Source organism: Megalops cyprinoides, chromosome 7 (genome assembly GCF_013368585.1).
Source record: "Megalops cyprinoides isolate fMegCyp1 chromosome 7, fMegCyp1.pri, whole genome shotgun sequence".
NCBI classification, from domain to species: Eukaryota; Metazoa; Chordata; class Actinopteri; order Elopiformes; family Megalopidae; genus Megalops; species Megalops cyprinoides.
The window spans coordinates 34,879,071-34,904,589 of record NC_050589.1 but is presented as its reverse complement, the minus strand read 5'-3'; the positions used below and the strand labels follow the sequence as shown (position 1 = coordinate 34,904,589).

Sequence of the window (25,519 nt, the reverse complement as noted above, 5' to 3'; positions counted from 1 at the left end):
GCCAGCTTGTGAAGAACAGGCATGGTCTGTGTCAAACAGCAGTGGTTTTCATCAGAAAATAAATAAAATAAACAACAGATGACTGATGACTTCATTTTCAGCAGAAAACATTTCACTACTTATTGCCAATATTACTGTTATAAGTATTTTATTGTTTATGTTGTTGTATTATATCTGTAACATTAATTTGCAATAATGAATGTGGTGTGATAAGTGTCTTCCTATGAAATATCTTTCAATTTGAATTTGACGGCAGTGGAAAATCTACACACAGGTGCATGTCTCAAGCACAGCCTATCCTCAGGACAATGGTATTTGCATAGGTACGCTGAAAATGCAACATACTATGGTTCTTGTGGCCTACAGGTTGTGGGTAACATATAACTAACAAATAATGAAAAAAATGTATTACTAGATTGTTAACGTGTATTCTGTGAAGCTGCAAACAACCAGTCATGACGAAACACAAATCCATACAAAAAAGTGGGTAATCTGAACTTCTTTTCCGTTTGCAATTTTAGCTCTGCAAAAGTGTTCCAGTTTCCTCTCCCCAGGTCCATGCAGTGACAAGTAACCCCAGCATGGCGGTGCAGATGCAGGAAGTATTTTTCTCCTAACAGGGGTACTGTATGCATGGGTTGAGAGGATGCTGAAAAACAAGGGATAGTAAGTCTAGTACTGTACACGCTGGACTCCCAAAAAAGGAGCTGGCTGGTGTCCTAATTTGCCAACTGGGCTGAAATTTAAGATAGCCCCCCCACCCCTCCTCCCATCGTGACGAAGTCTGCAGCCCCCATCCCCCATATCAGTTATTCCTGGTGTCCTCTACAGATTTCAGCGGCTCACTTGCAGCTCCGCTCAGATTTGAAATAACCCAGCAGGTAAGATATGACGCTCTCTATCTTTAATTGCAGCTTTCTGGCAAGTGAAGAAGAATATATGTGATGCATCCATAATCTGATTGGTGGGTCTTCAGGTAAAAGCAAAAGGAACTTATTTATTACATGAAAACTACTTGTATTATAACAAGATTGCCAAACATGGAATTGGTCAACTGTAGCAGAATCTGAATCTACTTAAAGTTCTGCTTTAAAATCTTGAAATTCTAAGCTGCATACATCTGTGCAAACATCAAGTATAAACAAGCATTATGGAAGCTTGGGAGGAGATTATTATTATTATTATTATTATTGTTATTATTATTATTATTATTATTACCCTATAATTATTATTGGTTGAGTTGGTAATAGGAGTGGTAGTAATGTCTGAATTGTATTATTAATATTATCATACTGTAACAGTAATAGTTTAGCACTTTAAGTTCATTTTAATTAAACACTAAACTGATGTATGATATGCCTAAGTTTTAAAATAAGAGGTGAACTTATAAATGTAAGTTACGAGTCGTGTCAATCGCTGTCATCTGTGCGCACACATGCTTTGGTCAGGCTACGATCAAGGATCACGGTCCCTCAAACCTCAGACTTGGACTACTCGAAGACACTACGTTATCTCTCTTTCATTTTTAAAGTTCCGGTTGCTAGTACGTGCTACCGAACATTGATTGAATTGAAGAGTTCCCATGGTGGCTCTTTAAAGGAACACCGAGTACGGGGATGACTGCATTACATAAAATAATAGCAAATGCAGCGTTACATCTTCATAGTATAGACGGTCTTGGTGCTGGCCCTCCAATCATGACTGTTGGTTGACACACCTCTGCTAAAAATGGCAGCGCCCCGTGAGCGCAAGGCAACGAGCTGTGCTCCTATCGTACATATACACGTATACAAAGTCGGTTAAAGTAGCTACTGAAATATCACATACTGGCATGATAATATCATTCAGAGTAGGACGTTTAGCTAAAGTCTGTAATTTTATTTAATACAAATAACTAGCTAGCCGGCTAGCTAATGGATACACCTGGCTAGCTAGCTATTGCCAGTGGAGAGTGGAGCGACCTGGTTTGAATCTGGGCAAAGATGGTATGGATAGCTTGACAGTTACCTAGCAGGCGAACTGGCGGCGTTTTAACAGTAGCCTACTCAGATTAGCTATCCTTGCTGTCTATATTTCAGATCTATCTCCGTGTTCATTCCATTTTTTATGGTTATCTGTGATAGCTATCTGACTAGCAAATTAGCATAGCACGCTGGCAATGCAACGCTGAACACGGTATTAACTTAGTGTAGTAACGTAAGTTAGCGAACCAGATAGAAGTGCATTACTTTAGGGTCCCTTTAGCCAGCTAGTCGCTTTAGCAACGTGACATGATCTATTACTTTGTAAAACAACGTAAGGTAGCTGTGGTTGATCCCTAATTCTTGGAGCTGGCTAACGTTAGTTTTGCATGCAGAAAATTTATGCACTTGAACGTATAATGTTATGCTAGATAGTCATGTTAGCAGTAAACCAGTTTTCCTCATTTTTTTTTGTCATTCAGTTTTAAAATGCTTTATTTGTAAACAAGCTTCTGCAGAATTATGGGGCATGGTGGGTACTCCAGTCTAACGGAATTCAACTTTACCGGTAGTTTACTTTCACCGGTTAGCTTTTTGGTATTACTGCAGCTACGCAGCATAGAGGCAGTGAGGGATAGGTATCGGTAATAGGTACCAATAATCAGTTGTTGGTTTAAACTCCGGGACACTGCCGTTGCATAGTTGGGTGAGAAAATCTAGGTAACGTTAGACTGCATAGCTTCAGCTCCAGCTGTTGGAACTGAATCTCTGTACAGTGGGGTTTGTTTAGCAGGTGATAATGTGTTTCTGTGCTCTTTAATTTGTTGTCAATGAAGAAGAGCACAGACATGCCGGGGGAAGAGCTACGCCAGAGGAAGGGAGGGGGACGCTCCAAAAAGTCCAAGGCAAAGGGAAAGAGCCGGCAGGGTGGCAGTGCGAGTGAGCGTCTGCTGAGCGGTCCGGATGGCCAGGAGGTGCCGCCGAGCCCAGATCCGTCCCTAGTCCCGCCCCCAAAAAAGGGCGTGGAGGAGAAGCCCAAGGCGGCTAAAGCCAAGATTGAGGAAGAATCCTTTGCCGCCATCTGCCTCCAGGTGCTGTTCCCTTACCTGCTGGCTGGAATGGGGATGGTGATGGCGGGGATGGTGCTGGACAGCGTACAGGTAGGTCCAGTCAGTCATGGACACTGACGTTTAAGAAAAACATTACATCCTGTTTCAAAGTATCAAGGTTTAAAAATGATGAGAAAGTAAAAGCAAGGGAGAGTATTTGGTTGAACCAGGCTTTGATATTATGTGTATTTGGTGCAGTACTTTTCACTTTTCATTAAAAAAATAATTTTCCCATGAAACTAAATTCTTATATGCACACACTCATATATATAGGTTGAAACTGTGTGGCATTTTTAAGGAAACAGTCCTTTGAATTGTAATGCCCTAGTTCTTTTGAGCAACAACATGCTTCAAATTCCTCCTAACTGTGCAAAATGTCAGTCCTCAAATTTTGAGAATTTATGGCTCCAGTACCAAAGCCAAAATCATATCCATACATACTCCCTTTTTTAATTGAACTAAATTCAAAGTGTTCAGATGCCTGAGTGGTCAGTCCTGAGTGTTCAGTCCTGAGAAGTGCAGAACAGACCCCCACAACTTCCTCCCGCCTTCCCCCAGTGCTGTGTTCTGTTACCGTAGACGGGAGATTCAGTTCAGCTGAGGCCACGCCCATGTCTGGACTCGTTGCTGTGCACATCAGACCTGACCTGTACCACCATCTGAAACATTAATGGCTTCTACTTCCTGCCACCATAAATTGACTTTGACAGCTTTAAAAGCCAGAGAGAGCTGTCACTCCTGACTTGTTTTTGGAGAGAAGCGGAGGGACGGTCCTTGCAGAGCGTCAAAGCGGAGGTCGCGGTGTCCCACTGGCACGCCATCTCAGGGAGAAATCTGCTCCTGGCCTGCTGTTGCTTGGCGTGTTTCTCAAGATTACAGGCCCACTGGGGGTTTTGGTTTGAAAAGCATCTGCGAGGTAGAGAAATGGTGTGGCTTTTGCTTATTTTATATGTGACTCAGAAAAAGCCTTGAATCATAAAGAGGTGAAAATAACAGGAAGCCAGAGAGTGATAAATCACCACCCCAGCTCGGGCTCAAGGTTGCATATTAGCTGTCACACCGCAGCAGTGAAATACGACTTCCTATCAGTCTTTTCACTTCATTTTCTCATTTCGTTCGTATTCCACTAACCCAATGAGGCGCCTGGTCGGTTGAACATCTCTGTTTCGATTGCTTGATTTTTAGACGTTATTGCTTGGTTGTATTCTGTTTTCTCGTGCACAGGCAGCCCTCCCATGGGCTGGTGGAGGGACGTGGGTCATTTTGATGCTTCACTAAAAACAGTGCTGTCTAGGGGAGTTGCAGGGAGGCCTTTACGTGTTACAGTCCAGTTTTGTGCTGATGTTCCCAAGCATCAGTCTGTATTTGCTGGGTGTACCGCCCCGCGAAAGTACATAACCTTGAGAACCATTACTAAAAATACGCTTAACTGATGGGTTGGCTGGAGACCAGTTGGCCCCAGAGCTCAGTTTCTTCCAAGCCTGCTGAAATGAATACTAATAGCTTTGTAAGAACGCTAAGTGATTCTTTTGAATGCCTGTATTAGATTCGCTCCCTCCATGGACAGTTTTCACTTAGGAGATGATAGTTATACAGTAGAACCACAGCCCTACAGGTGGCCACAGGTCAGAGGGCTTTTACCTGCACTGAAATTTGTAACTATACTCCCCACAGCTGACTTTGCATCAGGCTGTTGTTTGTCGTCTCCCCTCCCAAGATCCATTGATGATGCGCTCCAATGTTTTTGGTTATCACAGAGAAGACATGTTGTGTCACATAATAATTTGTGTGTGTGTGTGTGTGTGTGTGCGCGCGCGTGTGCATGTGTACATACAGTTGAGGTGGAGAGGCTGTGATTAATTAGCCAATTAAAGCTGTGTAATTCAATGGTCAGAGAAAGCAGTGGTGCTAGCACCCCTTGTTCCTGCCAGTAGTGACTCTGGATCTTTAATAATGAGAGCAGGAAGCCAGGGGGTGGGATTTGACATCAGCCAGCAGGCGGCATCTCCTGTCTCTGCTGTGTGTCTGGCTCAGTGTGCAGGGAGGAGTGTGCATGCTATGCTTACTTTATGCCTGAACAATGTGCGTTGTGTTTGCTGGGATCTGTGATGTCTGCCGTGCCTGTGGGCATGTGGGTGTGCGGTTTTGTGCGTGACTGGGTATTCATATGTGTGTGCTGTTTTGTTTACTGGGGAATTTGTGTGAGCTTATGTGTTTGTATGTGTGTTTTGCTTAGTTAGCTGAAATTATTCCGTGTCTGTGTGTGTTAAGTGATAAGACTTGGTTTATTTGGATGTTTGATGTGTTTGTGTGTGTGCGCGCACAAGAGGAATGTGTATATGAATTTTGTATAGTTTGTGTGTGTGTGTGTGTGAGTGTGAGTGTGTGTGTGTGTGTGTGTGTGTGTGTGTGAGAATCGGCCTCACACAGAGCAGAGTCTCAGAACACCTGCTCTACAGCAGCACAGCAGGAAAGCAGAGGAGAGGACCACTCACTGCACACCCCAGGGACTCTGGTGGGCAGGATCCCAGTTCTGGCACTCAGCCCCCCCCTCCCCACTTCCCCGTCCCTCGTCACGAACCACCAGCCTGCCTGCCTCTGGCGGGTGACTAATCAGAGAGAGAGGTGACTCTGAAAGCGTAACACAGTGTTGTTATCTGCACTTCACTTACAGCTGATAAGAAAGGGTGGGGGGGCAGACAGCAACAGGACTCTAGCACAGATCTGGGAGATAGAGATGGGTGGGGGGGGTGGGGATGAGTGGGGAGAGGGGCAGACTCTGTGATCGAGAGCAGATACCAAGAGGACACGGATGCTGTGCTGACACTGCAAAGGGAGGAGGAAGGGAGCAAAGGAAACACGCTTACAGCAGCGGGGAGAGCGGACGAATCTGCTTCATTAATACAGGACGTGCGTTTCTGACAGGTACCGCACCTGTTTGCCCATGCAGAGATAGAGAGAGAGAGAGTGAGAGAGAGAGAGAGAGTGAGTCACAGGGAGAGAGGGAGGGACTGCAATGTTTTAGTCTGCCGGCTGTTTTCTCCCAGACCACAGCATCGACACAACCCCTCCCCCTTCTTTCGGAGGTTCCTCTTGATCGGGGAACAAGCTGCCGGGACCAGACGGCACCCCCTTCCCTGGCCGCCGGCTGGCTGCGTCAGGGCGTGGGGAAAACAGCGGGCCGCTGCCAGCGAGACATCTCCCCCACCACCCACTACCACCACCACCTCCACCCTCCAATGTCACCCTGCCGGCCGGAGCCAGAACCGGAGCCGCCGACCCTCTCCACTGCGCGGGGTTCGCCCTGACGTCCAGGAAGAAGATGGGGGACGGGCCGGAGAGCAGTGCCGGCGATCAGAAGCAAGCGACCTCCAAGAGCAAGTTCGGCGCCTCCCTCGTGTCCCTGTGCCGGAGGACGTGGATGCTGCTGAGGGCTGGGGGACGAAAGGGGTTCGAGCGGAGCCCTTCTGCTGCGCGGCTGGTGGCGAGTGAGGTGTGAGGGAGAGAGAGAGAGAGAGAGAGAGAGAGAGAGAGACAGGGAGAGGGAGAGAGAAACACGGCTGCAAACGGGACTGAAGAGGCCCACGGCTCCTCTCTGGGGGGGGGGGGGGTCGTCCCTGCTTGACCTCTACGCGGAAGGACAAAAGTCTGGAAGCCGCAGGTGGAGGAGCACTGTGGCCAAGCAGCTTTGAACCTGTTTGAACTAGAGCACAGTGCATCATGGGATAAATCTCTCATTTTTTTCCCTCCCCCGAGAGCAGTGGAGAAAATTCTTGTGACCCTTGGGATTGCTGTTGACTGATTTTTCTCATTAAAATCCCTTTTCCTTTTCTTCCTTTAACTAGTTTAGAATTCTGAAAAGTAGCAATGATAGCTATTAGAGTAGGAGTCTCAGTACTGAAGTAGCAATACAGGAAGCGGTACAGGAGGCTTGTTGGCGGTGTTGGCGGTGTTGGCGGTGTTGGCGGTGTTGGCGGCGTTCCCCAGCACCATGCAGTTGGACGAGGCCGGGGATGGTGAAACCGTCCCCATGGTGGTGACGCAGCTGGATCTGGAGCTGTGCTACGAGGGGCGCCGCCTGCGCGGCTTCACCTGCAGCGTGACACGCTCCGCTCACGGCCACCTGGCCGAGGGCTCCTGCCGCATCGCTGCCCAGGTGCTGCTGCCCTACCTGGTGGCCGGCCTGGGCATGGTGGCTGCCGGCATCGTCATGGACGCCGTGCAAGTATGGGCTCACAAGCGCTGTGCTGTGTATGTGTGTGTGTGCGCACGCGCGTGTGTGTCTGTGTTTGTGTTTGTGTGTGTGTGTGTGTGTGTGTGAGTGCATGTGTGTGGAAGTGTAGGGTTTTTCATGTTTCTTTTTGTGTGTCTTTGTAACTATTGTTAGTATATGTACATGTATGTGTGCAGTGTATGTATCTGTAATGTGTGTGTGTGTGTGTGTGTGTGTGTGTGTGATACATCTTGTTTAGTTTCCTAGTCTGTACTAGCTGCACCTGTATGTGTTAACCAGCCCATATGTCCTTTTTGGCAACCGTACCACGCTTTTGTTGATCTAAAAAGAAAGTTTTTTTGATCTGAGAGAAAGTTTCAGTGGCATGTTGTTTTCATATGTATCTACATGTTTTAGTGAAACTGTTTTAGTGAGGGCAGTGTTGTGACTGGATATCTGAAAAACTGTGTATGTACAGCTCTGTATATTATGCACTGCACAGTCAGGTGAGAAAGAGAAATGACTGAGTCATGGAGGAATCAGTTTTGTCCAGTTAAACATTTTCTGGACACTGAATTCTATCTCTGGCCAGGCCAGCAAGGGTTAGTCCATTAAGACCTGCTCCTGATTTGTTATTGGTTCCTGTGTCATGTCTGCTATTATACTGAACAATTGTTCAAGCTGCCATTTTGAAATGAAGTCATAGCAATGGCTGAAAGCATACAGAAATCCCCCACAGTTTCAAGCTTGTTAATGGAAGGAATAACAGGACATACGCAGTTTGGATTGATAGGCCAGCTGCTGTCTCACTCAAAAGTGAAACAGAAACATAGTCTTCCTCTGTCTGAGGTGTTTTGTGAAGGTTGTGTTTGGTTTAGTCACCTTTCCCCAGACATGTCCAGCTGTAGCTGTTTGCTGTTCCCTGCCCAGCTGGGATGTTTCTGGAGCTGAAGGGCGTGAGGTTTGGGGGAGGGAGAAGGTGACTGCGGCAGAGCAGCGGAGTCCCTGATTAAATTTGGAGGGGGGGGGGTGGTGGCTGTGGGAGAGAGAGATGAATGGAGGTGCGGGAGGGGGAACTGGGCTCCCTCCCAAAACGAGGCCCAGTGACGTGATAAGCACCTGGTGGGGTCCCTCCACAGTGGTCAGGAGGTTAAAAATAACCCCCCGGCCGCTTTACAGTACGCACTCCTCAGAGTTTTCTTATCTGTTTATTTATACACATGTTTATTTTTGGGTCTGTGGCTGTTGTGGAAAGCACGCACAGCCTCCAGGCCTCCGATTCAATCTAGCTGCACTGCGCTCCATCGTCAGCTCTGAGTAACTTGTTGAAGTGCGGCTTAATGTCAGCTATCAGTGTAATCACTGAAAGCATGTTGTGTACAAGAAGAAAAAAGACTTAGTACAGCTTAGAATCACTGTGTGAGCACAACAGTTCTTCATCTGGAATTTTGAAACCCTTGAAGAAAAACAAGGGGTTCCCATTGGTGGAACTGGGGTGATGTTTAGACCACCAGAATGGGCAGAGCCGTCATATGCTATTTAGGGCCAAATGAATTCCGTGATGTGGAGAAAACTGAGGATTTAACGGAATCTGCGGTTTATCGTGGAATTTGTAAACTCGAGGAATCACTGCTAATTCCATCTGGGTAATGCTGCAAACATGTTGTCAATCCCGAATGCCCTGACAAAGACATCTCTACCTTGCTCAAGGACCAGTGATGCACAGGTCCTTGAGCAAGTTTTCAGTTTTCTTTCTTACCAACGTTGCATGATGCCATGATGCAGAGACATTAATTTGCTGTATATATCAGCTAGTATGTATGTAACAAGGTAGCTAGCAACTTAAATCATGTCAGTAAGAATGTCCAAAGAAAGCAGCAGAGAAACTCAGAAATACAGCCGTGTCGGAAATGTTCAGGGCAGATGATAAGATCCTACTTATTTTTATGAAACACTAGGGTTTACTGTTCTGCATATTTTACATAGAAACACAAATTTACATCTCTAATATTGCAGGAATAAATAGATACAGTGTATTCCAGCCTAGAATAATGTTTTTTTTTTTTTTTTATTTTCGTCATGTTTTCATTCTGTTGTTATTCTGGAAAAAAAAGTCAAAGTGAAAATGCCATATGTTCTTTTTATTACTTATCAAAAAGTTACTTGTCATTCTCATTGTTACAATGCAAACAGAAAATGTGATTTGAAACCAAGAAAACAAATCATAAATGAGAAAATTGAAAATAATATAAACTCCCTTTGAATCTAGTTATTCGCAAGCAAGATCATTTACTTTGCTCATACAGCTCATTGGGTGACACCAACTGATAGCTCCTCCCACAGAAGAGTTCATGAAGCCCCACTTCCACATTTGTGGTGTCCCCCCTCTGCGATGTCTTGTGTGGGTTGTGATACAGTGTTTGCAGGATTAAGCCATTGTCTTCGACAGGGTGGTTTCTCACTGTGGTTTGTGGTTTCAGCACTGGGAGGTCTTTAAAACGATCACGGAGGTGTTTATCCTTGTGCCAGCTCTAGTGGGACTGAAGGGGAACCTGGAGATGACACTGGCCTCTCGGCTCTCTACTGCAGTGAGTACACCGACACTCTTACTAATATGGCTGCTAATATGGTGTCATTTCTATATAAGAGTGAAGCTAGAGGAAATGTTAGCTTTCCACCATAGGCTACAACGGTTGCATGCGTATTTCCTCACTATACACATTTGTAAGGTTTTGCATAATTTCCCCATGACGCTAACAATATACCGTGGTAGAATGGTATATGGTTAGCGTCACGCTTATTCTGCATCGCATTAGTCCCACCTGCCCTCATAACCAGAATTCAGGTGGGAAAAACACTACACTTCATCATACACCTCGCCACAATCAGACTGGCCCAATGGTGATACTAACTCTATGATATTGTGACAATGATGATCAGTATGACAGACATTGATGAAAGAGATGGAAATAGTATGACAGACATTGATGACAGAGATGGAAATAGGACTTCCGAAAGATTTTGAGGCCTTCCAGGTCTTATGAGAGGCAGATTAACAAATGACCAAGAAGAAACTTCCATTTAGTGTACTCAGCTGCTTCAGACTCGACGGTGATGATGATGGTCTTGATTATTTGTTGAAGATGAGGATGCTGTGGATTATGATTGTGATGAACAACAATGTTTGGCCATATAAGTAGAGGCAGTGGGGTCTTCATACCACTGCAGCTTTAGAGCTGTGAGATCTTCTCATGCTTGCTGATCCCTCTCACTGTCTCTCAGGCGAACACAGGACAGATGGACGACCCTGATCAGCAGTGGCTGATGGTGTGCAGTAACCTGGCGCTCATTCAGGTAATCTCACCCAGACTGTGCTCAACACTCAGCACTGGTCATTTCCCTCTGGATCAACTCACCTTCACTACAGAAAAAGCTGAGGAAATGTGACATTTAAATAGAACAACCTGGAGACAATGTTATTTATTTAAGTAGTAGACGGACATATCCTTTTTACACACCATCAGTTTATACATCTGAATATTTTTTACTGAAGCAATTCAGGCCAGCTGTCTTACACAAGGCTACAAATGCATTAATCCCCTCGTTTGGGATTTGAGCTTTCACCCTTACGGTTACAAGTCAGGTTCCCCAGCCAGGCGTCCACAGTTCAGCCTGAAACACAGCGGTGCTTGCTTGAAGAGAGGGAGGTGAAAAAGTGAAAGAAAGACAGCAGTGCAGTCAGAGTCCTCCTCCTCCTCCTCCTCTGTCCCCCAGGTGCAGGCCACGGTTGTGGGGTTTCTGGCTGCTCTGGCAGCCGTGTTGCTGGGCGCTGTTTCCAGAGGCGGGGTGGAGCTGGACCAGGCGGCCGTGCTGTGTGCCAGCAGCGTCACCACTGCCTTTGTGGCGGCGCTGTCCCTCGGTAAGCCCTCCCCCCGAGCTGACACGCAAGCAGAAGGTACCCAACACCAGCAGGCGAAGTACAGGGCATTCTCACTGGGAAGGCATCACCCAGCGTTTATTTTGGGTTAGGTATCCCTCGGTAGACTGGCAGACCAACTCATGGACCCTCCCTCGAACGCCATGCTTCACTCAGTTCTTGCACAGACAACAATGCGACATTTGCAGGCATCATAAACGAATTATCTCAGGCAACTTCTAGTTTCAGAGACACGTTTATTGTGCTGCTGTTATGGTCAAAGTTTGTAAGTAGTTCTTTAGAAATGGCAACAGTGCTGTCGCCAGCAACTTTTAAGTGGCACTCCTGGTATAATCGATTTTCGATTGTTTGCAGCTTTTACAATGGAAGCATGTTTTTTTTCTTTTAACAATACAAATGAAACTGCAATTATGTCACACAAAACGACACTCTTAAAATCCAAAATCCAGCAGAAGATGCCTGGCAGCTAAGAGCCTTTGTTGTGTAAGTGTTGATGATTTTATTCTTTCCTAAGGTGCAGTCTGCTCAATAGAACTGATTTAACCCATACCTCAGGTAGTGGAGTCCCTGTGTGTGCCGCTAGTCTCTTAATCAGTCAATGTAATTGACAGCATGCATTCTAGTGCCTGAACGCTTTTGTCTTTAAATTGATTTGAAAAGACCACAGGTTTGGCTTGTAACGATTTGCTGCTTTATTTGACCTCATCAGTGCAAAAGTAGAGGAGAAAAAAACAGAACCATATTCAAGTCGCAGTTGCAGTTTTGTGGACCTTATTTGACTAAACTCATGTCAAATTAATTACATTCAAATGCTCAGAAGAACTATTTATTGAGTGCAGAAATCTTTGATTGCTAGGACAATTTAGGTGCATATATAAATGTGTAAATATAACGTGTATATATAAATAAACTTATTATTATATTACTTATTATTTTCGGGTTTTGGAAAAACAATAATACTGACTAATCCCAGTGTCACATGGCTAAAATCATAGAGTTGGCTTGTTGGTTATAATGTACAGCGCATTGTACCTTTTTAATGGAATAACACTATGTACTTTGTGCAGATTAAATTGAAATTGATATAATTGGAATGCATCCAAACACAGTGTAATTACATGCCCTCTAAAAACTGACAATGGGAACAAACCCTGCAATTGCTGTAGATCCTGGTTTTGTCAGATCTCGATAAACAATCTCAGAGTTTGTGGTTCGGAAAAGGCACAGTATGGTCTGATTGGGTAATAACTCTACCGGCAGTGGACTGTTGAGAGTCCCAGGTCATCATTACCATACTGCCGCATCTTGCCTTTGGCTGAATAGCGCAGGATATTAAGCAATATCTTACAAAATCTGTCATAAAAACCATATCTGTTCAATCTAGTCGATGCCGTCTCAACAAATCCCTGTAATTATAAGCCATTTTTCTTTCTTTGCTGAAAATTGTTCGAACTTTACATGTAATGAATTGTCATGAACAGATATTCTTATCCACTTATAAAGCTTACATATCATCCATTTTATACGGCAAGATATTTTGCTTAAGCAATTTGGATGAAATTCAAGCGTGTAACAGCAGTGCCCCACCTGGGAATGAAACTGGCAACCTCTAGGTTATGAGCCCTGGTCCTTACCAGCACACCACACTGCTGCCATCTTGTCATACCCGTTTGAAGGCAGCAGCCATTTGGAGGGTTTACTCTCATGGGATTACCCTCAAATCCGAAGACGTTTTTTGAATCACTAAAAAGAAATGTGATTATTCCAGTTTTTGACAAATCGCACCCCTCTCCTCACTCCCTCCCGCCCAGGTCTGGTCATGATTGGGGTGATCATCGGCTCCAGGAAAGTAGGGATCAATCCCGACAATGTGGCCACACCCATCGCCGCCAGTCTGGGCGACCTGATCACCCTGTCTCTGCTGGCAGGTGTCAGCAGCGCCCTCTACCAGTACAGAGGTGAGACTGCAGCATGGCAGCAACACCAGCACAAGTTTCATCAGCAGCAGCACGGACTGGATATGCAGACACATGCAGTAGAAAAGAGGAGGAGGAGTATCAGAGATAGGATGTATAGTTGTAGGAGTAGCAGTAGTAGGAGGAGGGGAAAGAAGTGAAGCTGTTGTCTGTTCTTAGCATGAGGTCATGTACAGTATGACATATTTCTTCATCTTTTGGGGGGGGGTCTGTGGTAGGAATCTACATGGCTGTATATTCTTGCATCAGTTTCTTAGCTGTTATACTTGCACTGTGTGACCAGCAGATGGCAGCACAAACGTAGATTTTAAGGTTCCAAACTGATGCTTAGATTTTATATCCATGCCAGGCAACTTCAGTATTTTAGGCTATTTGCAAGTACTCATGGCAGTCTCTACTGAGTCTTTGCTAAACATTTTGCAGGGACTGTTATGAGGCATCTCAAGGAATTAAGGGGCAGTAAGAGCAAGTGAGGAGTCAGAAGAAGATACATACAGAGCTAGCAGGAGTAGCACTACTTAAGATCTCACCTTCTTTTGGGTAACACTAGGAAAGTTACCCCATCAGAATTGATTTAGACTGTTGCAGTGTCTTAACATGGGCTCAGTTCAAAGTGGAGTCATACCAGAGACTGGTACCCAGGGGCCACCACTTTCTGTCTTTTTGATGCTCAGCATTTAAGACTGCAGAGACTTAAGACTGGTGCAATGTGGCAGGCTATGCCACAGAGAGAGAGAGAGAGTGAGAGAGAGAGAGAGAGAGAGAGAGTGAGAGTGAGAGAGTAAGAGAGAGAGAGAGAGTGAGAGTGAGAGAGTGAGAGCGTGAGTGCGTGCTCATTGTGTTCTTATTTGTAGCCCGTGTAGTTTAGACCTGCAGTGTGAGAACTGTGTATTCATAGCTGTGGTACCTGATTGGTCAGAGTAATTAGACTTTATATGGTCCAGAGTTATTAGACTCTGTTTGTTTTAGAGGTATAACTGTATGTTTCAGATGTGTGGTACCTCTCCCCCCTGGTGTGCGGCCTCTTCCTTGTTTTGATCCCAATCTGGGTGGTTATTGCCCGCCGTAGCCCACAGATCCAGGAGGTGCTGAGGTCTGGATGGCAGCCTGTCATCGTGGCTATGTCAATCAGCAGGTACTGGAGGGATGCACTGTGCATTTCATATTACACACTACACACAACACCCTGCACAAAACGTATTACCTACTACACACAACACACTGCACACAACACCCCATGCAAAACGTATTGCATACGACACATTACACACAACACCCTGCACAAACAGCATTACACACTACATATTACACACTACCTACAACACACTGCACACAACACCCAACACAAAACGCACTACATACTATGTATTACACAATACATGCAATGAACTGAAGCCCATACAAAATGTAGTGACAATAGACAATGTGTTACATTGTTTATTATACACTCCACACAATGCAGTGCACTCCATGTACTACACATTACACACAGTGCTCTACACACTACATACAACTCACAACACTCTCCACATTTCAGTACTAAATATAACCCCATATTACAGCACATGCACTTCAGATACATTTTAGTCCAAAACCAGTTTAACCAGCTGTAATCCTGTCCCTGACTATTATCTGAAAACTGCTGAAACTGATCCAAGATCAGAGCACAGGGACAGAATCTATTTACAGTGTGTCCACTGCAGCCAATAAACCGCAGGCATTTTAATATAGAACACTGCCTTACATTACAAAGCACAGTGCTGTAAATATTGTCACTGGAATCCTGGGGGCAAGCATGCTTTGCACCCACAGAGTTCAGATGTTCCAGATTAGGACCCCCTCTACACAACCCTACAGAGATGCATTTGGCAGGGGTGGTGTGGGGGTGGTAGGAGTAGAAAGGATGTGGAGTGGAGTTGCATTTATCTCTTCTGCACCAACAAACCCCTCTGAATGAAAACCGACAAAAAAAGCTGTGTGTTCTCTGTCCTCAGCATCGGGGGCCTCATTCTGGACAAGACGGTGAGCGACCCCAACTTTGAGGGCATGGCTGTCTTCACTCCTGTCATCAATGGTAAGGGGACGCGCCTTCTTTTTCAGATCAGGTCATGCAGGGAGAGTGGAGCGTTCTGTTAAAGGTCACCAGCAAGAAACCCAGGGAAAAGGCAGGGCTGCCCAGAAGCATTTTTGGATTGCCAAAAATGGGCCTTGAAGAGGGGCATGCTTGCTGCGTCCAACAGAGCACTTTCCCCGGGGTCTTCTGTGGGAGGTTTCCAGAAAAGTTGGAATTTGTTTGAATCTCCAGTTAGATATACTTGGTAAATGGTAATTGTGGGGCTCCTGAGTGGCTCAGCTGGCAAAGGCACTCGTCTTGAGGGCAAGCCGAGCTCTACGGCTCAGGTTGAAAGCAGCTGTGGAATCTGCCTGCAGTCACTGAAAGTCCACAGCGGTAGAGTAGTGTCTATCCTCCAGCTGGTGCTAACTTCACTGTGACGCACTGTGTGACTCGTGGTGTGAAAAACCATCATGTGCGTGTCAGAGGATTGCATTTGTCTCACTTGAGTGCTCCTGTAGAGGTTGTTGCGTTTAAATGAGCATAGCGTGCAATTGGCAGCCGTGTATGGAGAAGAAAGGGCATAAATAATAGTAAGTGTGGCGCAAAGTACTTTTAATTAATAACACTGACTGTTTCCCAATAAAAAAACCCACACTAGTCTGCCACAGGGATAAGAAATCAGGCGAGCGGAGCACACACCCTGCCCCCTCCCCCATCAGTTATCTGACCCTACATCTTTAAACTCCCTTAGATCTTCTGCAAGGTGAGTTACTGATGATTTTTCCATACAATAGCCCCAAGTAGCCTTTAAAGAGAGGTATCTCTTCATGTCCCATCTTCAGACCGCAGTGCACACTGACTCAGCCAGATGGATGGCAGGCTGGATAAACCAAGAGAAAACATAAAGGGAGGCAACTGGGCCAGTGATTCCGGTCTGTCTGCAGTTCATATCCTGCACAGTGTTACATCTGATACAGAGAAGGGGAGTGAAACCAGACAGGCCGGGTGTGCTGACAGAGGGCGGACAGAAAGCCCCCTTGAAATTTTGTTCATATGTTCTTGCTGTCAGTGTCAGGTGAGGTGTACCCTCAAAAATGAATAATCATCTCTGAGAAATGATGATTTCATGTATTCATATTTCAGGTTTTTTGTGCCTGCCGAGGTTTTCTTTAAAGAATTGCAATAGCATAGGAATGTTTGATTGAGATATGATAAAAAGACAAGCTTTGCATTATGTTAAATCTTGCACGTGGAGTTCTATTCCTTTGAGGTCGTTTTGGAAAGAGTGACATTCAGTCCCGCCTCATGGAAGATATGAGCATATCAAAAGCCACCTCCATTTTTTATAAGATGGAGCACATCTGTTATTTTTTAAACACAGCAAATTTTAGTGGTAATTATATAGTTTTCCCCAATTGCGCACACAGCATGACCCTGGTTAGTAATTATTTTTGTTGGCGTTGGAGTTATGAAATATTAGAGTGACCCTAATTGATATCAGATGAAGAACGCAGGTCCGTACAGCTTACAGTGATTACGCCATTCGTCATTCTCGCCGAATTAGCGGCCGGCGATCGCAATTTCATTCAGCCAGGAATCATATCAAATAGGGAGCAGGAGGAAAAATTCTTCCCAAGTGTTTGATGCTGTAAATCACCTCAGCGAAACGCAACTCAAAACCACCTAAAAGCTCAAGTCTGGGGGAAAAAAGAGGGACAGATTCCCTGCCAAAAAAGAAACCCTCCAGCTGCATGTTGAACGACAACATCACAAATGAATCTGTTAAACGCTGAGCTCCCCACAAATGTCAAAAACCCAAATCAGACGCTGGACGGACTGTGGCTTTGGAGGAAAATAAAAAGGCACAGGAATTTTTTGCAAAATGTAGTCCTCCCTGAATGCTGAATGTCTACAGCCTGGTTTAAATTTCCTTTATTTTTTCCTTGTTTTCAGCCCCTGTTTTTATTTATCTGAATGAACGTGTGTTGCTATGGGTTCCTGCCTCTGTCTTACTCACTCTTTGTTGTCAGTGGTGAATTAGTTTAGGGGACTTTGAACCAGAGGGTTGCGGGTTTGAGTCCTGGAGTTGACATTATAGTTTTGAGAAATGTACATAGACTGAGTTGTAAGCCATTTAGCTGTGTACATTAGGACTGAATCAATATTCAGTTGTTGGAATACTCAAGCACGTGATCAATAACCGAATATCTGGTTCAGTATTGAAATGCTTGTTAATGTGCAGAAGCCAAAGAAAATTTAGAGGTGTTATTCTTAGCAATAGATGTGAGGGAACGCCCATAGACCATGCACAGAATAACATAGAACATTCATGTTCTCCCCTGAAAGTGTGAACAAATGCAGATCTACTCACAGGGACTCATTTACAAAGCAAGATGTGGAGTTTCTGGGGTGAATCACAGTACAGTTATTCGAGTATTCGGTCTCGCACAGGGAGCTGTAAAATATTAAAATACCAAGTGATGCCAAATTCACGCCTCCAGTGTACCTAGGCAGCATGCGAGCTGTACGAGTGGCCCTGGGTAAGGGCATCTGTTCAGTAAATAAATAATGAGTCTCCGCGCCGCTGCTGCGGACAGAAGCTCGTGTGTGAGGAGCCAGCGAGTGGGGAGCTGCCGCTGAATGGCCACACATCCGAGCGGCTGGCAGAGGTACCTCCTGCAGTTCGCCTGCTCTGCGCAGTGAAAAGAGGCTCTGTGCAGCTGGGGCCCTGCTCTCTCAGTCCCACACAGACTGTTTTCTCCCACCACGTTCCCCTCCTGAGGCTCTCAACACCCTGCGCTGGGCACCGCTGGGAGAACCAGGAGGGGGCAGGTTCCAATCCTGGTTAGGTGCTGAGGAGCAAGTTTCCTAACCTAAATGGCTTAATTGCGTATCCAGCTGTATTTATTGGTTATAAGTGTAATATGGATAGTATGTAAAATGTGAGCTCTGTAAGTTACCCTGGAAAAAAGCATCTGCTGAACAGATTAAGTTATCTAATGAGTGGGAGGTCAATATGTGCTGTACATAATATCTCTGGATATGGATCAAGTTTTCTCTCTCCCCATTCTCTTTGCCAAAGGGATGCTGGCTATTCTAAGTATTACTGTATGCAGATGTGTACAGAGCAGACTGATCCATCTCTCCCCCCCCCTCTGTCTCTCAGGAGTCGGGGGTAACCTGGTGGCTATCCAGGCCAGCCGGATTTCCACCTACCTACACTTCTGGAGTGTGCCTGGGGTCCTGCCCCACAAGATGAGACAGCACTGGCCCAACCCCTGTGCCACCTTCTTCTCCGCAGGTATGCCCCACTCATGCACAGCAACTACAGTTGCAGTATGTTGTGATCATTTCATATGAATTTTACTGTCATTCCTCGTCTTTGGTTTGGCATGCACCATGCACATAAATATAATTTATAGGCGATTACTTAATCCCTGATGTGCATAGCTTACATTTTTACTGATAGCAGAATATTTTCTGTAAACAATTCAAATTAGAAACCTCACTGAAGGGTTATAGTAGCAGTATCACAGCTGGCATTCAAGCCTGCATCCTTCTCATTATAGGCCCAGTTCCTGTGCATCTCCCTCACCCTGTTGCCTCATGGTGTGTCTGTGATTGTTGAGAGTGTCGCCCCCATCTGGTGGAGATGACTGACCGAAACTTAACAACCCCCCCCCCCCCCAACAGGTGTCAACTCTAAGTCGGCCAGGGTCCTGTTCCTGCTGGTGGTCCCGGGTCACCTGGTCTTCCTCTATGCCATCCACCTGTTGCAGGGCGGCCACACCGCTGTCACCCTCACATTCACCTGCTGCTATCTGTGTGCGGCTCTGCTCCAGGTACGCCCCCTCCCCTCTGCCTGAAAGACGAGTGATTTTTCTTACACCTTGCAGTCGCCACCCAGTGGTCAGTCTGTGCCATTGCAATGGGTAGAGTCTATCGTGATTGGAGTGTAAGGAATTTTGAACGGTTCACTACAAATTGTGCATATGATAGTTGAAGCTCACAGGCGTTACTTTAAGTCATTGCTCAAGACGAATAAGATTCCCCCCTCTATTTGCAGATAACTCAAAAATGATGATGCTAATGCAGATGCTAGGTAGCAAAAGCTAGCAGCATTGGCCAAAGCCATACCAGTAGGTAGAGTTTACATTCAGCAGCTGTGATGTTTAGCCAGCAAAGTGGCAATAAACCTGCAATGACCTCATTGAAAAAAAGAGCATCAAAAGCTGGTTAAGTATACCAGGGAATTAGAAGGAGGTTTGATGTTAATTTTAAGGGTAACACAGTGTTATGGTGTACAGTGGTAGAATTTTCTTTTACATCGCAGTAAAACAAGCTAATTTGAAATTCTTTTCTGCTTCCATAGACACCTCATTAACAAAAGCCTCATACAAATTCATATTGCCATCTCTTTTTTGGATTTTTTGGATATAACAACTTAACTGTGCATGGTGGGGACTGAGGGCAGACAGGATCATGGTGGTTAATGACACTGTGGCATCAAGCAAAAAAGTATATATTAATGGATATGACTACCCATGGAAATGTATGTTGAGTGATGCACTGAACACCACTTGAGCACTTCTGTATTTCCGAGAGTGTCTTTCTGATGCTTCAGCTCAGCGGAAAGCCTTGGTGGCTGTCCACGTGTGTTACCCCACGAGCTGTGGGTGGAACTGGGGGGGGCTGCCACAGGCGGTACTTAGGCTGGTTGTTGGAGTCGTGCTGACTCATGAAGTCTCATCAAGAGAAAAGCTGAGACGACTTCACCATAAACAGAGACCTTGGCCCCTGCAAAGCTTAAAACCCTAATTACAGAACAGCTGTGACTCAGCATTCTGTCGGCGCGGCCCCCGCATGCTAAATTAAAGCAGTGTGTCTCGGAAACCAAGAAAACCAGCTCCTCTGTTTGAACTGTAGCTGACAGCTGGTGCTGCTTGGTTTGTGAGTGATTCACTGTGTGAATTAGGATATCTCTGCTATTGTGTCTATTTTAACACTGTGGAACTCTTATAAATTTTCTTCCAGAGTTTATAAATGCCAGATTATATTTGTGTGTGTGTGGGGTGTTTTGTGTTCTTGGAGAAACATGCATGAATAATTTACTTCTGTGTGTCTTCTTAGTGTGCGATTGTGATTGGCTTGTGCGATTTCCGCTGAACGCAGGGGTAAATAAATGCTGAGGGTGACGTGGCGAATACCGTTTGTCCAGGTGGGGATCCTCCTGTACGTGGCTGACCTAATCGTGCGACTGATGTGGAGGCGGGGCCTCGACCCGGACAACTTCTCCATCCCGTACCTGACGGCGCTGGGAGACCTCCTGGGCACGGGCTTCCTGGCGCTCTGCTTCCACGTGGTCACGCTGGCCGAGGGGGTGGGCCTTTGAGAGACACAGTGGGGGGCCCCTCTCACACATCCGTCTCCCCTCCCTGGAGTCAGCGCACAGAGGGCCCCCCCCCCCCCCCCCCCCCCCCCCCCCGGCCCGCCTCCATCTGGACACAGTGTGGCATAGGCCTCGCGAAATGCCGTCTGTGTCCCTGTCCACGTGTTTACCTTAGGGGTCATGACCCCCGACCCTTTAGGACCTGACCTCGGGCAGTGAAGAATGCACACGCTGTCCTCTGGCCTCTGCTGCTGCAGGGGAGGGACAGACGCACACACACACACACACACACTTAGTATTTTTTTTAATTGGAAACACTTGTGGGTCTGTATATTTTATGAGGTTCTGGAGTGCCATATATGGATGTGTTCATTTATGAGGGACACGGTACCTCCCAACTTTCTGTGAAGGACAATTCTCTTAATTCAGTACGGGACCGGACATAGCCCTTCTCTTCTTATCCATGACGAACTAACCAGGAGTATCTGAAGACCACAGCCTGACTTTCGTCCTCTTTTGCCTTTAACTGGAATGATTTTGCCACGAATGCAAGCGCTGCTGTCCCACCTCAAACCACCAAAGTAGATTTTCATTCGCCTAGCAGACGCCTTAATCCTGGGTGACTTCCCTAGCCTACATTTTACAGTAATGATAAGTTCATTCACACAGTGGGACATTTTCTGAAAAATTCAGGTTGAAACGCTTTGCTGGAGGGCACAGCAGCAGTTCCTCAACCTCGAATCAAACATGCAACCTCTTGGGGACAAACCCAGCTCCTTAATCATTACATGACACTGCTCAACTGGAAGGGGGAGGGGAGAGGTGGCCTTAAAGGATGCAGAAAGAGAGAGAGAGAACTCTTTACAGTGAAGTCGCTCTCAGGCCTCCCTGCAGTTTGCCAACAAGACTATCAGTCTGTTAACAGTTTAAATGTACACAACTGAACTTCTCTCAGCAGAGGATCAAATAGCTTAGCAGTGGTTAGTTTCATGTATCTTAAATATTTTTGTGGGTAGTTAAATGGTTAATGTTTTCAAGCTGCCTCAGAGGGGAACTTGGCTCTCGTCAGAGTATTCATTTCTTTTCTCATGATCCACCAGTGGGTTGTAGTAAACATGATTTTAATTGAATTCCTGGAGAAAAGACACGGCAAGGGAATAGGAATTTGTATCTGTTTGCTAATACTAAAAAAAAAACATACCAGGGTTGTGTTTCTAGAGTGGCCTTTCCTTGAGCAGAATGACAGGCTTGTATTTGTCCAGATTCCGGTCTGTTTTCTGTAATACTATGTGGCTGTCTTGTCCATCTGTAAGCTGCATTCATAGATTGAGTACAGTGAGTGGACAGTTGTTTTTCCCCACGTCCAGGTTCTGCTGCCATCGTTTCTGACAGTCTCCTTGTGTGCTGCCTTCCATGTTGTATGTGCTGTATGCGTGAGAAAGCTTTCCGTGTGTGTGCTGGAGACACACTGGAGACAGTAACTAGCGATGGGAGAGTGAGGACCCCATGAACCCCACAGTGGGTCGAGCTACCCTATTCTGTCAATCACTGACCAATCAGAACACTTTGCCGCCCATGGCAAGACACTGGTTTAAATTAGTGAATCACATGTTACCTCCACCCATTTTGAGGTTCATGAAGTCTCACTACCATCACGATTTTCCTGTTAGGATGTGCAACCATAATTTGTTTTTGAATTGAACACTAAAACCGAGGTATTTGTCCAGACAATATATTTATCAATTAATGTAAATGTTATTCTGCTAATTCAATTATTGTTATTCAAAGTCTGTGTTATTCTATTTTTGTATTCCTTAACCGGAATAAAATAAAAGTGGATAAATCTGCAATGGAAATATGTAACCTTTTCAATTGAAAATTATCACTACAAAAAAGACCTGTGTAAATCTGATATCACAATTACTGCATATTTCTCAGGACTTACAACAGCAGCTCTTATAATATGACTGAAAACATGCACGCATGCACACAAACACACTCTACCTTGGTAAAGTAAGTACCATCATGGTAATGATATACACCTCAATATTGAATGTTTTATTTGAAACAATGTTACCGCAGTGTCATTGAAATGATAGGATTCACATGCGTATGTTACAGTACAGTAATAAATATCGCTCTTTCTTTGCCACATCAGCAGCATCGGGCTTTGAGAAAACTCAGGTTCCCTCCCCTCAAACATCTTTTTATTTACAGTTTTTTTCCCATTAGATTCACATGACGTCTTCAACAATGTCAACACACACATGATAATTATGAAGAAAAATACGCTTTCTTCAATCACTGTATTCCCTGTAGCTCCAGTCTGAGGTATTAAAATAAAATGACCTCTGACCTCCATGGTGACTGTTAGTCTCAGACATGTTTATTAGGTGAGAGAGCATCTCACAAAGGGTGCGGAGCGTAATTTGTGTAACGTAAGAAATGCCGAACGGTTTGCTCAGTTGCACTCACTCGGAGCCACTCCATGCGGCCGAGCGATCGGACGCTTATTAGAGAGAGCACTGAGAAACCAGGAAGTTGGCTAACTTCAAAAGCCCAGATGACTTCTACATTTATTTCCCCACACAATGTTAAGATATCTTATTTACACATGCTTAACTCTAAATTGTGTTGATAAATAATTACTGTTGAGGTGACTTGGATGTTTGTGATGAGAACAGTATCAGCTGAAAAGCTGAGCAAACCATTTGGTGTTCTTCGCCTGCACTCTGTGAGCGCTGAGCTACTTAACGCTCGCCACACTTCGCTACTCAGAACCACACCTCAAAAGCAAAAGTGTTAAGCCACACATACTGAAATATTGACAGTCTGCTTTGTACTGTCTAGTGCACACTGACTATTTTCACAGTTTCTAGGTTCATAAATACACACTTTCATGCACAAGTTGAAGAGGGTGCAGATCCTCTGCATTTGAAATCATCAGGTTTGCCCAATCGGACACCAGCATAGGAGAGATGGAAAAAAAACAATGCAAATGTAACATTTTCAGTTTGCCCTATGAAATAAAAAGTCAGCAAATGAGCGCACACACACACACACACAAATGAGATTGCAAGACCCCTGTGACAATGAGAGTACAGGACTTTGAGAAGCAGCAGTTCTGCCTGTCCAGTCCACTGTGCAACCCCTAATGCCGAAACACCACTGAGAAAAGGAAGAAGGCGCTCTCTCGTTTCAGCTGGAATCCAGAATCTAGACTCCCCTGGATCAACTCCAGTGACTCTGCTGAATTCTCTGAAGATATCAACAGCGTTCCAACACCACAGCCGTTGCTTTATGCAAGAGACGAGTGGGAAAGGGCTTTCCAGAAGAGACTATGGGCGTGAATCAGATGGCTACAGTCCAAGCCCACAAACACTCCGCCAGTGACATCACAATCCTGTGTGCATCAGGACAGTGGAAGGTCATCCATGACACCAACCGGTCACTTGTTATGTAGTTCCACTCAATAACAATCACTTAATGGCAAATATTCATTACAAACATTTGTCTTGCACTGAATTCTAGGCCACTTTATGCCTAATCTCCATTTTTTTCTACTTAGCTACACCCCAACCAAGCTGCCAAGCTTTAGTTAAATTTAGGCCTTTTTTCTGAGGCTATTCTTGGGCAACCCGAGAAATATCCCAACCTTTTACTGCACTTAAAGGCACTCTGTACCACTGAAGACATCTTGATCATCAGAAAAGACTATTATTTGAATGAATCATTAATTTAAAAAGTAAATGTCTTATAATAAATATGACCACTGATAGCTATCTGTATCCTCTACTTTTTTACCTGTTACAAAAGACTGGGGTGGCGTACTCAGAAGCATCATACCTAATGGCCATGCATTGTTCATCCAGCTGGCTGGGTACTACATTGCAGCACTCATGTCTATAACAAATGGCGATGTCACTGGTATCAGTGTGGCCTGCAGGGTTTTCTGGGAACACACTCCAGCCTCTGTCCACACTGCATCAGCATTGCCACATCATTAAATGACTGACCAGGCCGCCTAGACAGGCTGCAATTAACTGACATCACCCTGCACTAACAGACATGACTGCCACGCTAAGAAAATAAGATCACTGTTAGGCCAGCAGCCTACAAAGTATATGTTGGGCTGGCTTGGGTTGAAGGCTGTTAGCTAAAAACAGCAATGGCTCAGATCATTGGATTTATGAGTATATTATCATTTCATAATGAAATGCTTTAAGGAATTAAAAAATGCGTGAAATATCTCTCTCATTTGAGAATTGAAAATAATTACCACCTGACTAAGATGGCTGTTTAAGGGATGTTGCCTGAAGCACTGCAGTGATGTGTCTACTAAAAGGGATTGGCTGGAGCAGTTGAAGCAAGTGGGAACTCCTCATGCTAGAACATAGTGGAAACAGCATTTCATGGTAATTTTGACATTGAATTTTGACAATTTAACTACCCTCCCATTTCATATTAAAACGGATTCAGGAAAAAGAAAACATTAGTTGTGTGTGAACAGTAGAGTTACAGCCTACAGTATAGCCTTTACTGAACTAAAATAGGAAGAAAAATGTTTCATTGAATGACCACTGTCTTAAAATACAATGATTTGTACTGTGACTAAAGGACTTTATGACTTGCATTTGTTGTGATAGCCTTGTAAAATGCCCAATGCAACACAAAAGAGGCGTTGCAAAAGCAAGTCCATTGCATATACTGTGCATATTCTCTCAACTGGAGCCAGTGATGAGCATTGCATTTTGGCAACAGTAAGGCAACAGGTGAAGTTTTCAGAAAGAACTGTCCACTAAAAATCTCTAGTGGCTGACCGATATACAAGTGTTTTCCAATTAAGGCATTTCAAAACTCCCTCAGTACCAACAAAAC

General features: G+C 45.0%; 1 protein-coding gene across 3 annotated transcripts; it reads left to right on the top strand.

Moving 5' to 3' along the window:
- The first annotated feature begins 832 nt into the window (after positions 1-832).
- LOC118780676 (solute carrier family 41 member 1-like) lies at positions 833-20,714 on the top strand. Of its 3 annotated transcripts, none has more exons than XM_036533307.1 (11): positions 833-881; positions 2,798-3,121; positions 9,764-9,871; positions 10,566-10,637; positions 11,058-11,202; positions 13,032-13,178; positions 14,187-14,331; positions 15,191-15,270; positions 18,419-18,553; positions 18,946-19,094; positions 20,471-20,714. In XM_036533307.1, the coding sequence occupies exons 2-11, from the start codon at positions 2,810-2,812 to the stop codon at positions 20,642-20,644; spliced, it is 1,467 nt and encodes a 488-aa protein (XP_036389200.1). In that variant the 5' UTR covers positions 833-881; positions 2,798-2,809; the 3' UTR covers positions 20,645-20,714. The 3 variants fall into 3 exon arrangements, with proteins under 3 accessions (XP_036389200.1, XP_036389199.1, XP_036389201.1); XM_036533306.1 differs by lacking the exon at positions 833-881 and adding an exon at positions 1,913-1,985; XM_036533308.1 differs by lacking the exons at positions 833-881; positions 2,798-3,121 and adding an exon at positions 7,101-7,295.
- Positions 20,715-25,519: the final 4,805 nt, after the last annotated feature.

Bases quoted from the DNA above. Each gene is read 5' to 3' on its own strand.
- LOC118780676 (XM_036533306.1), top strand. The intron at 9,872-10,565 runs GTGAGTACACCG...ACTGTCTCTCAG, and splicing joins CCTCTCGGCTCTCTACTGCA to GCGAACACAGGACAGATGGA. The intron at 19,095-20,470 runs GTACGCCCCCTC...CCGTTTGTCCAG, and splicing joins TGTGTGCGGCTCTGCTCCAG to GTGGGGATCCTCCTGTACGT.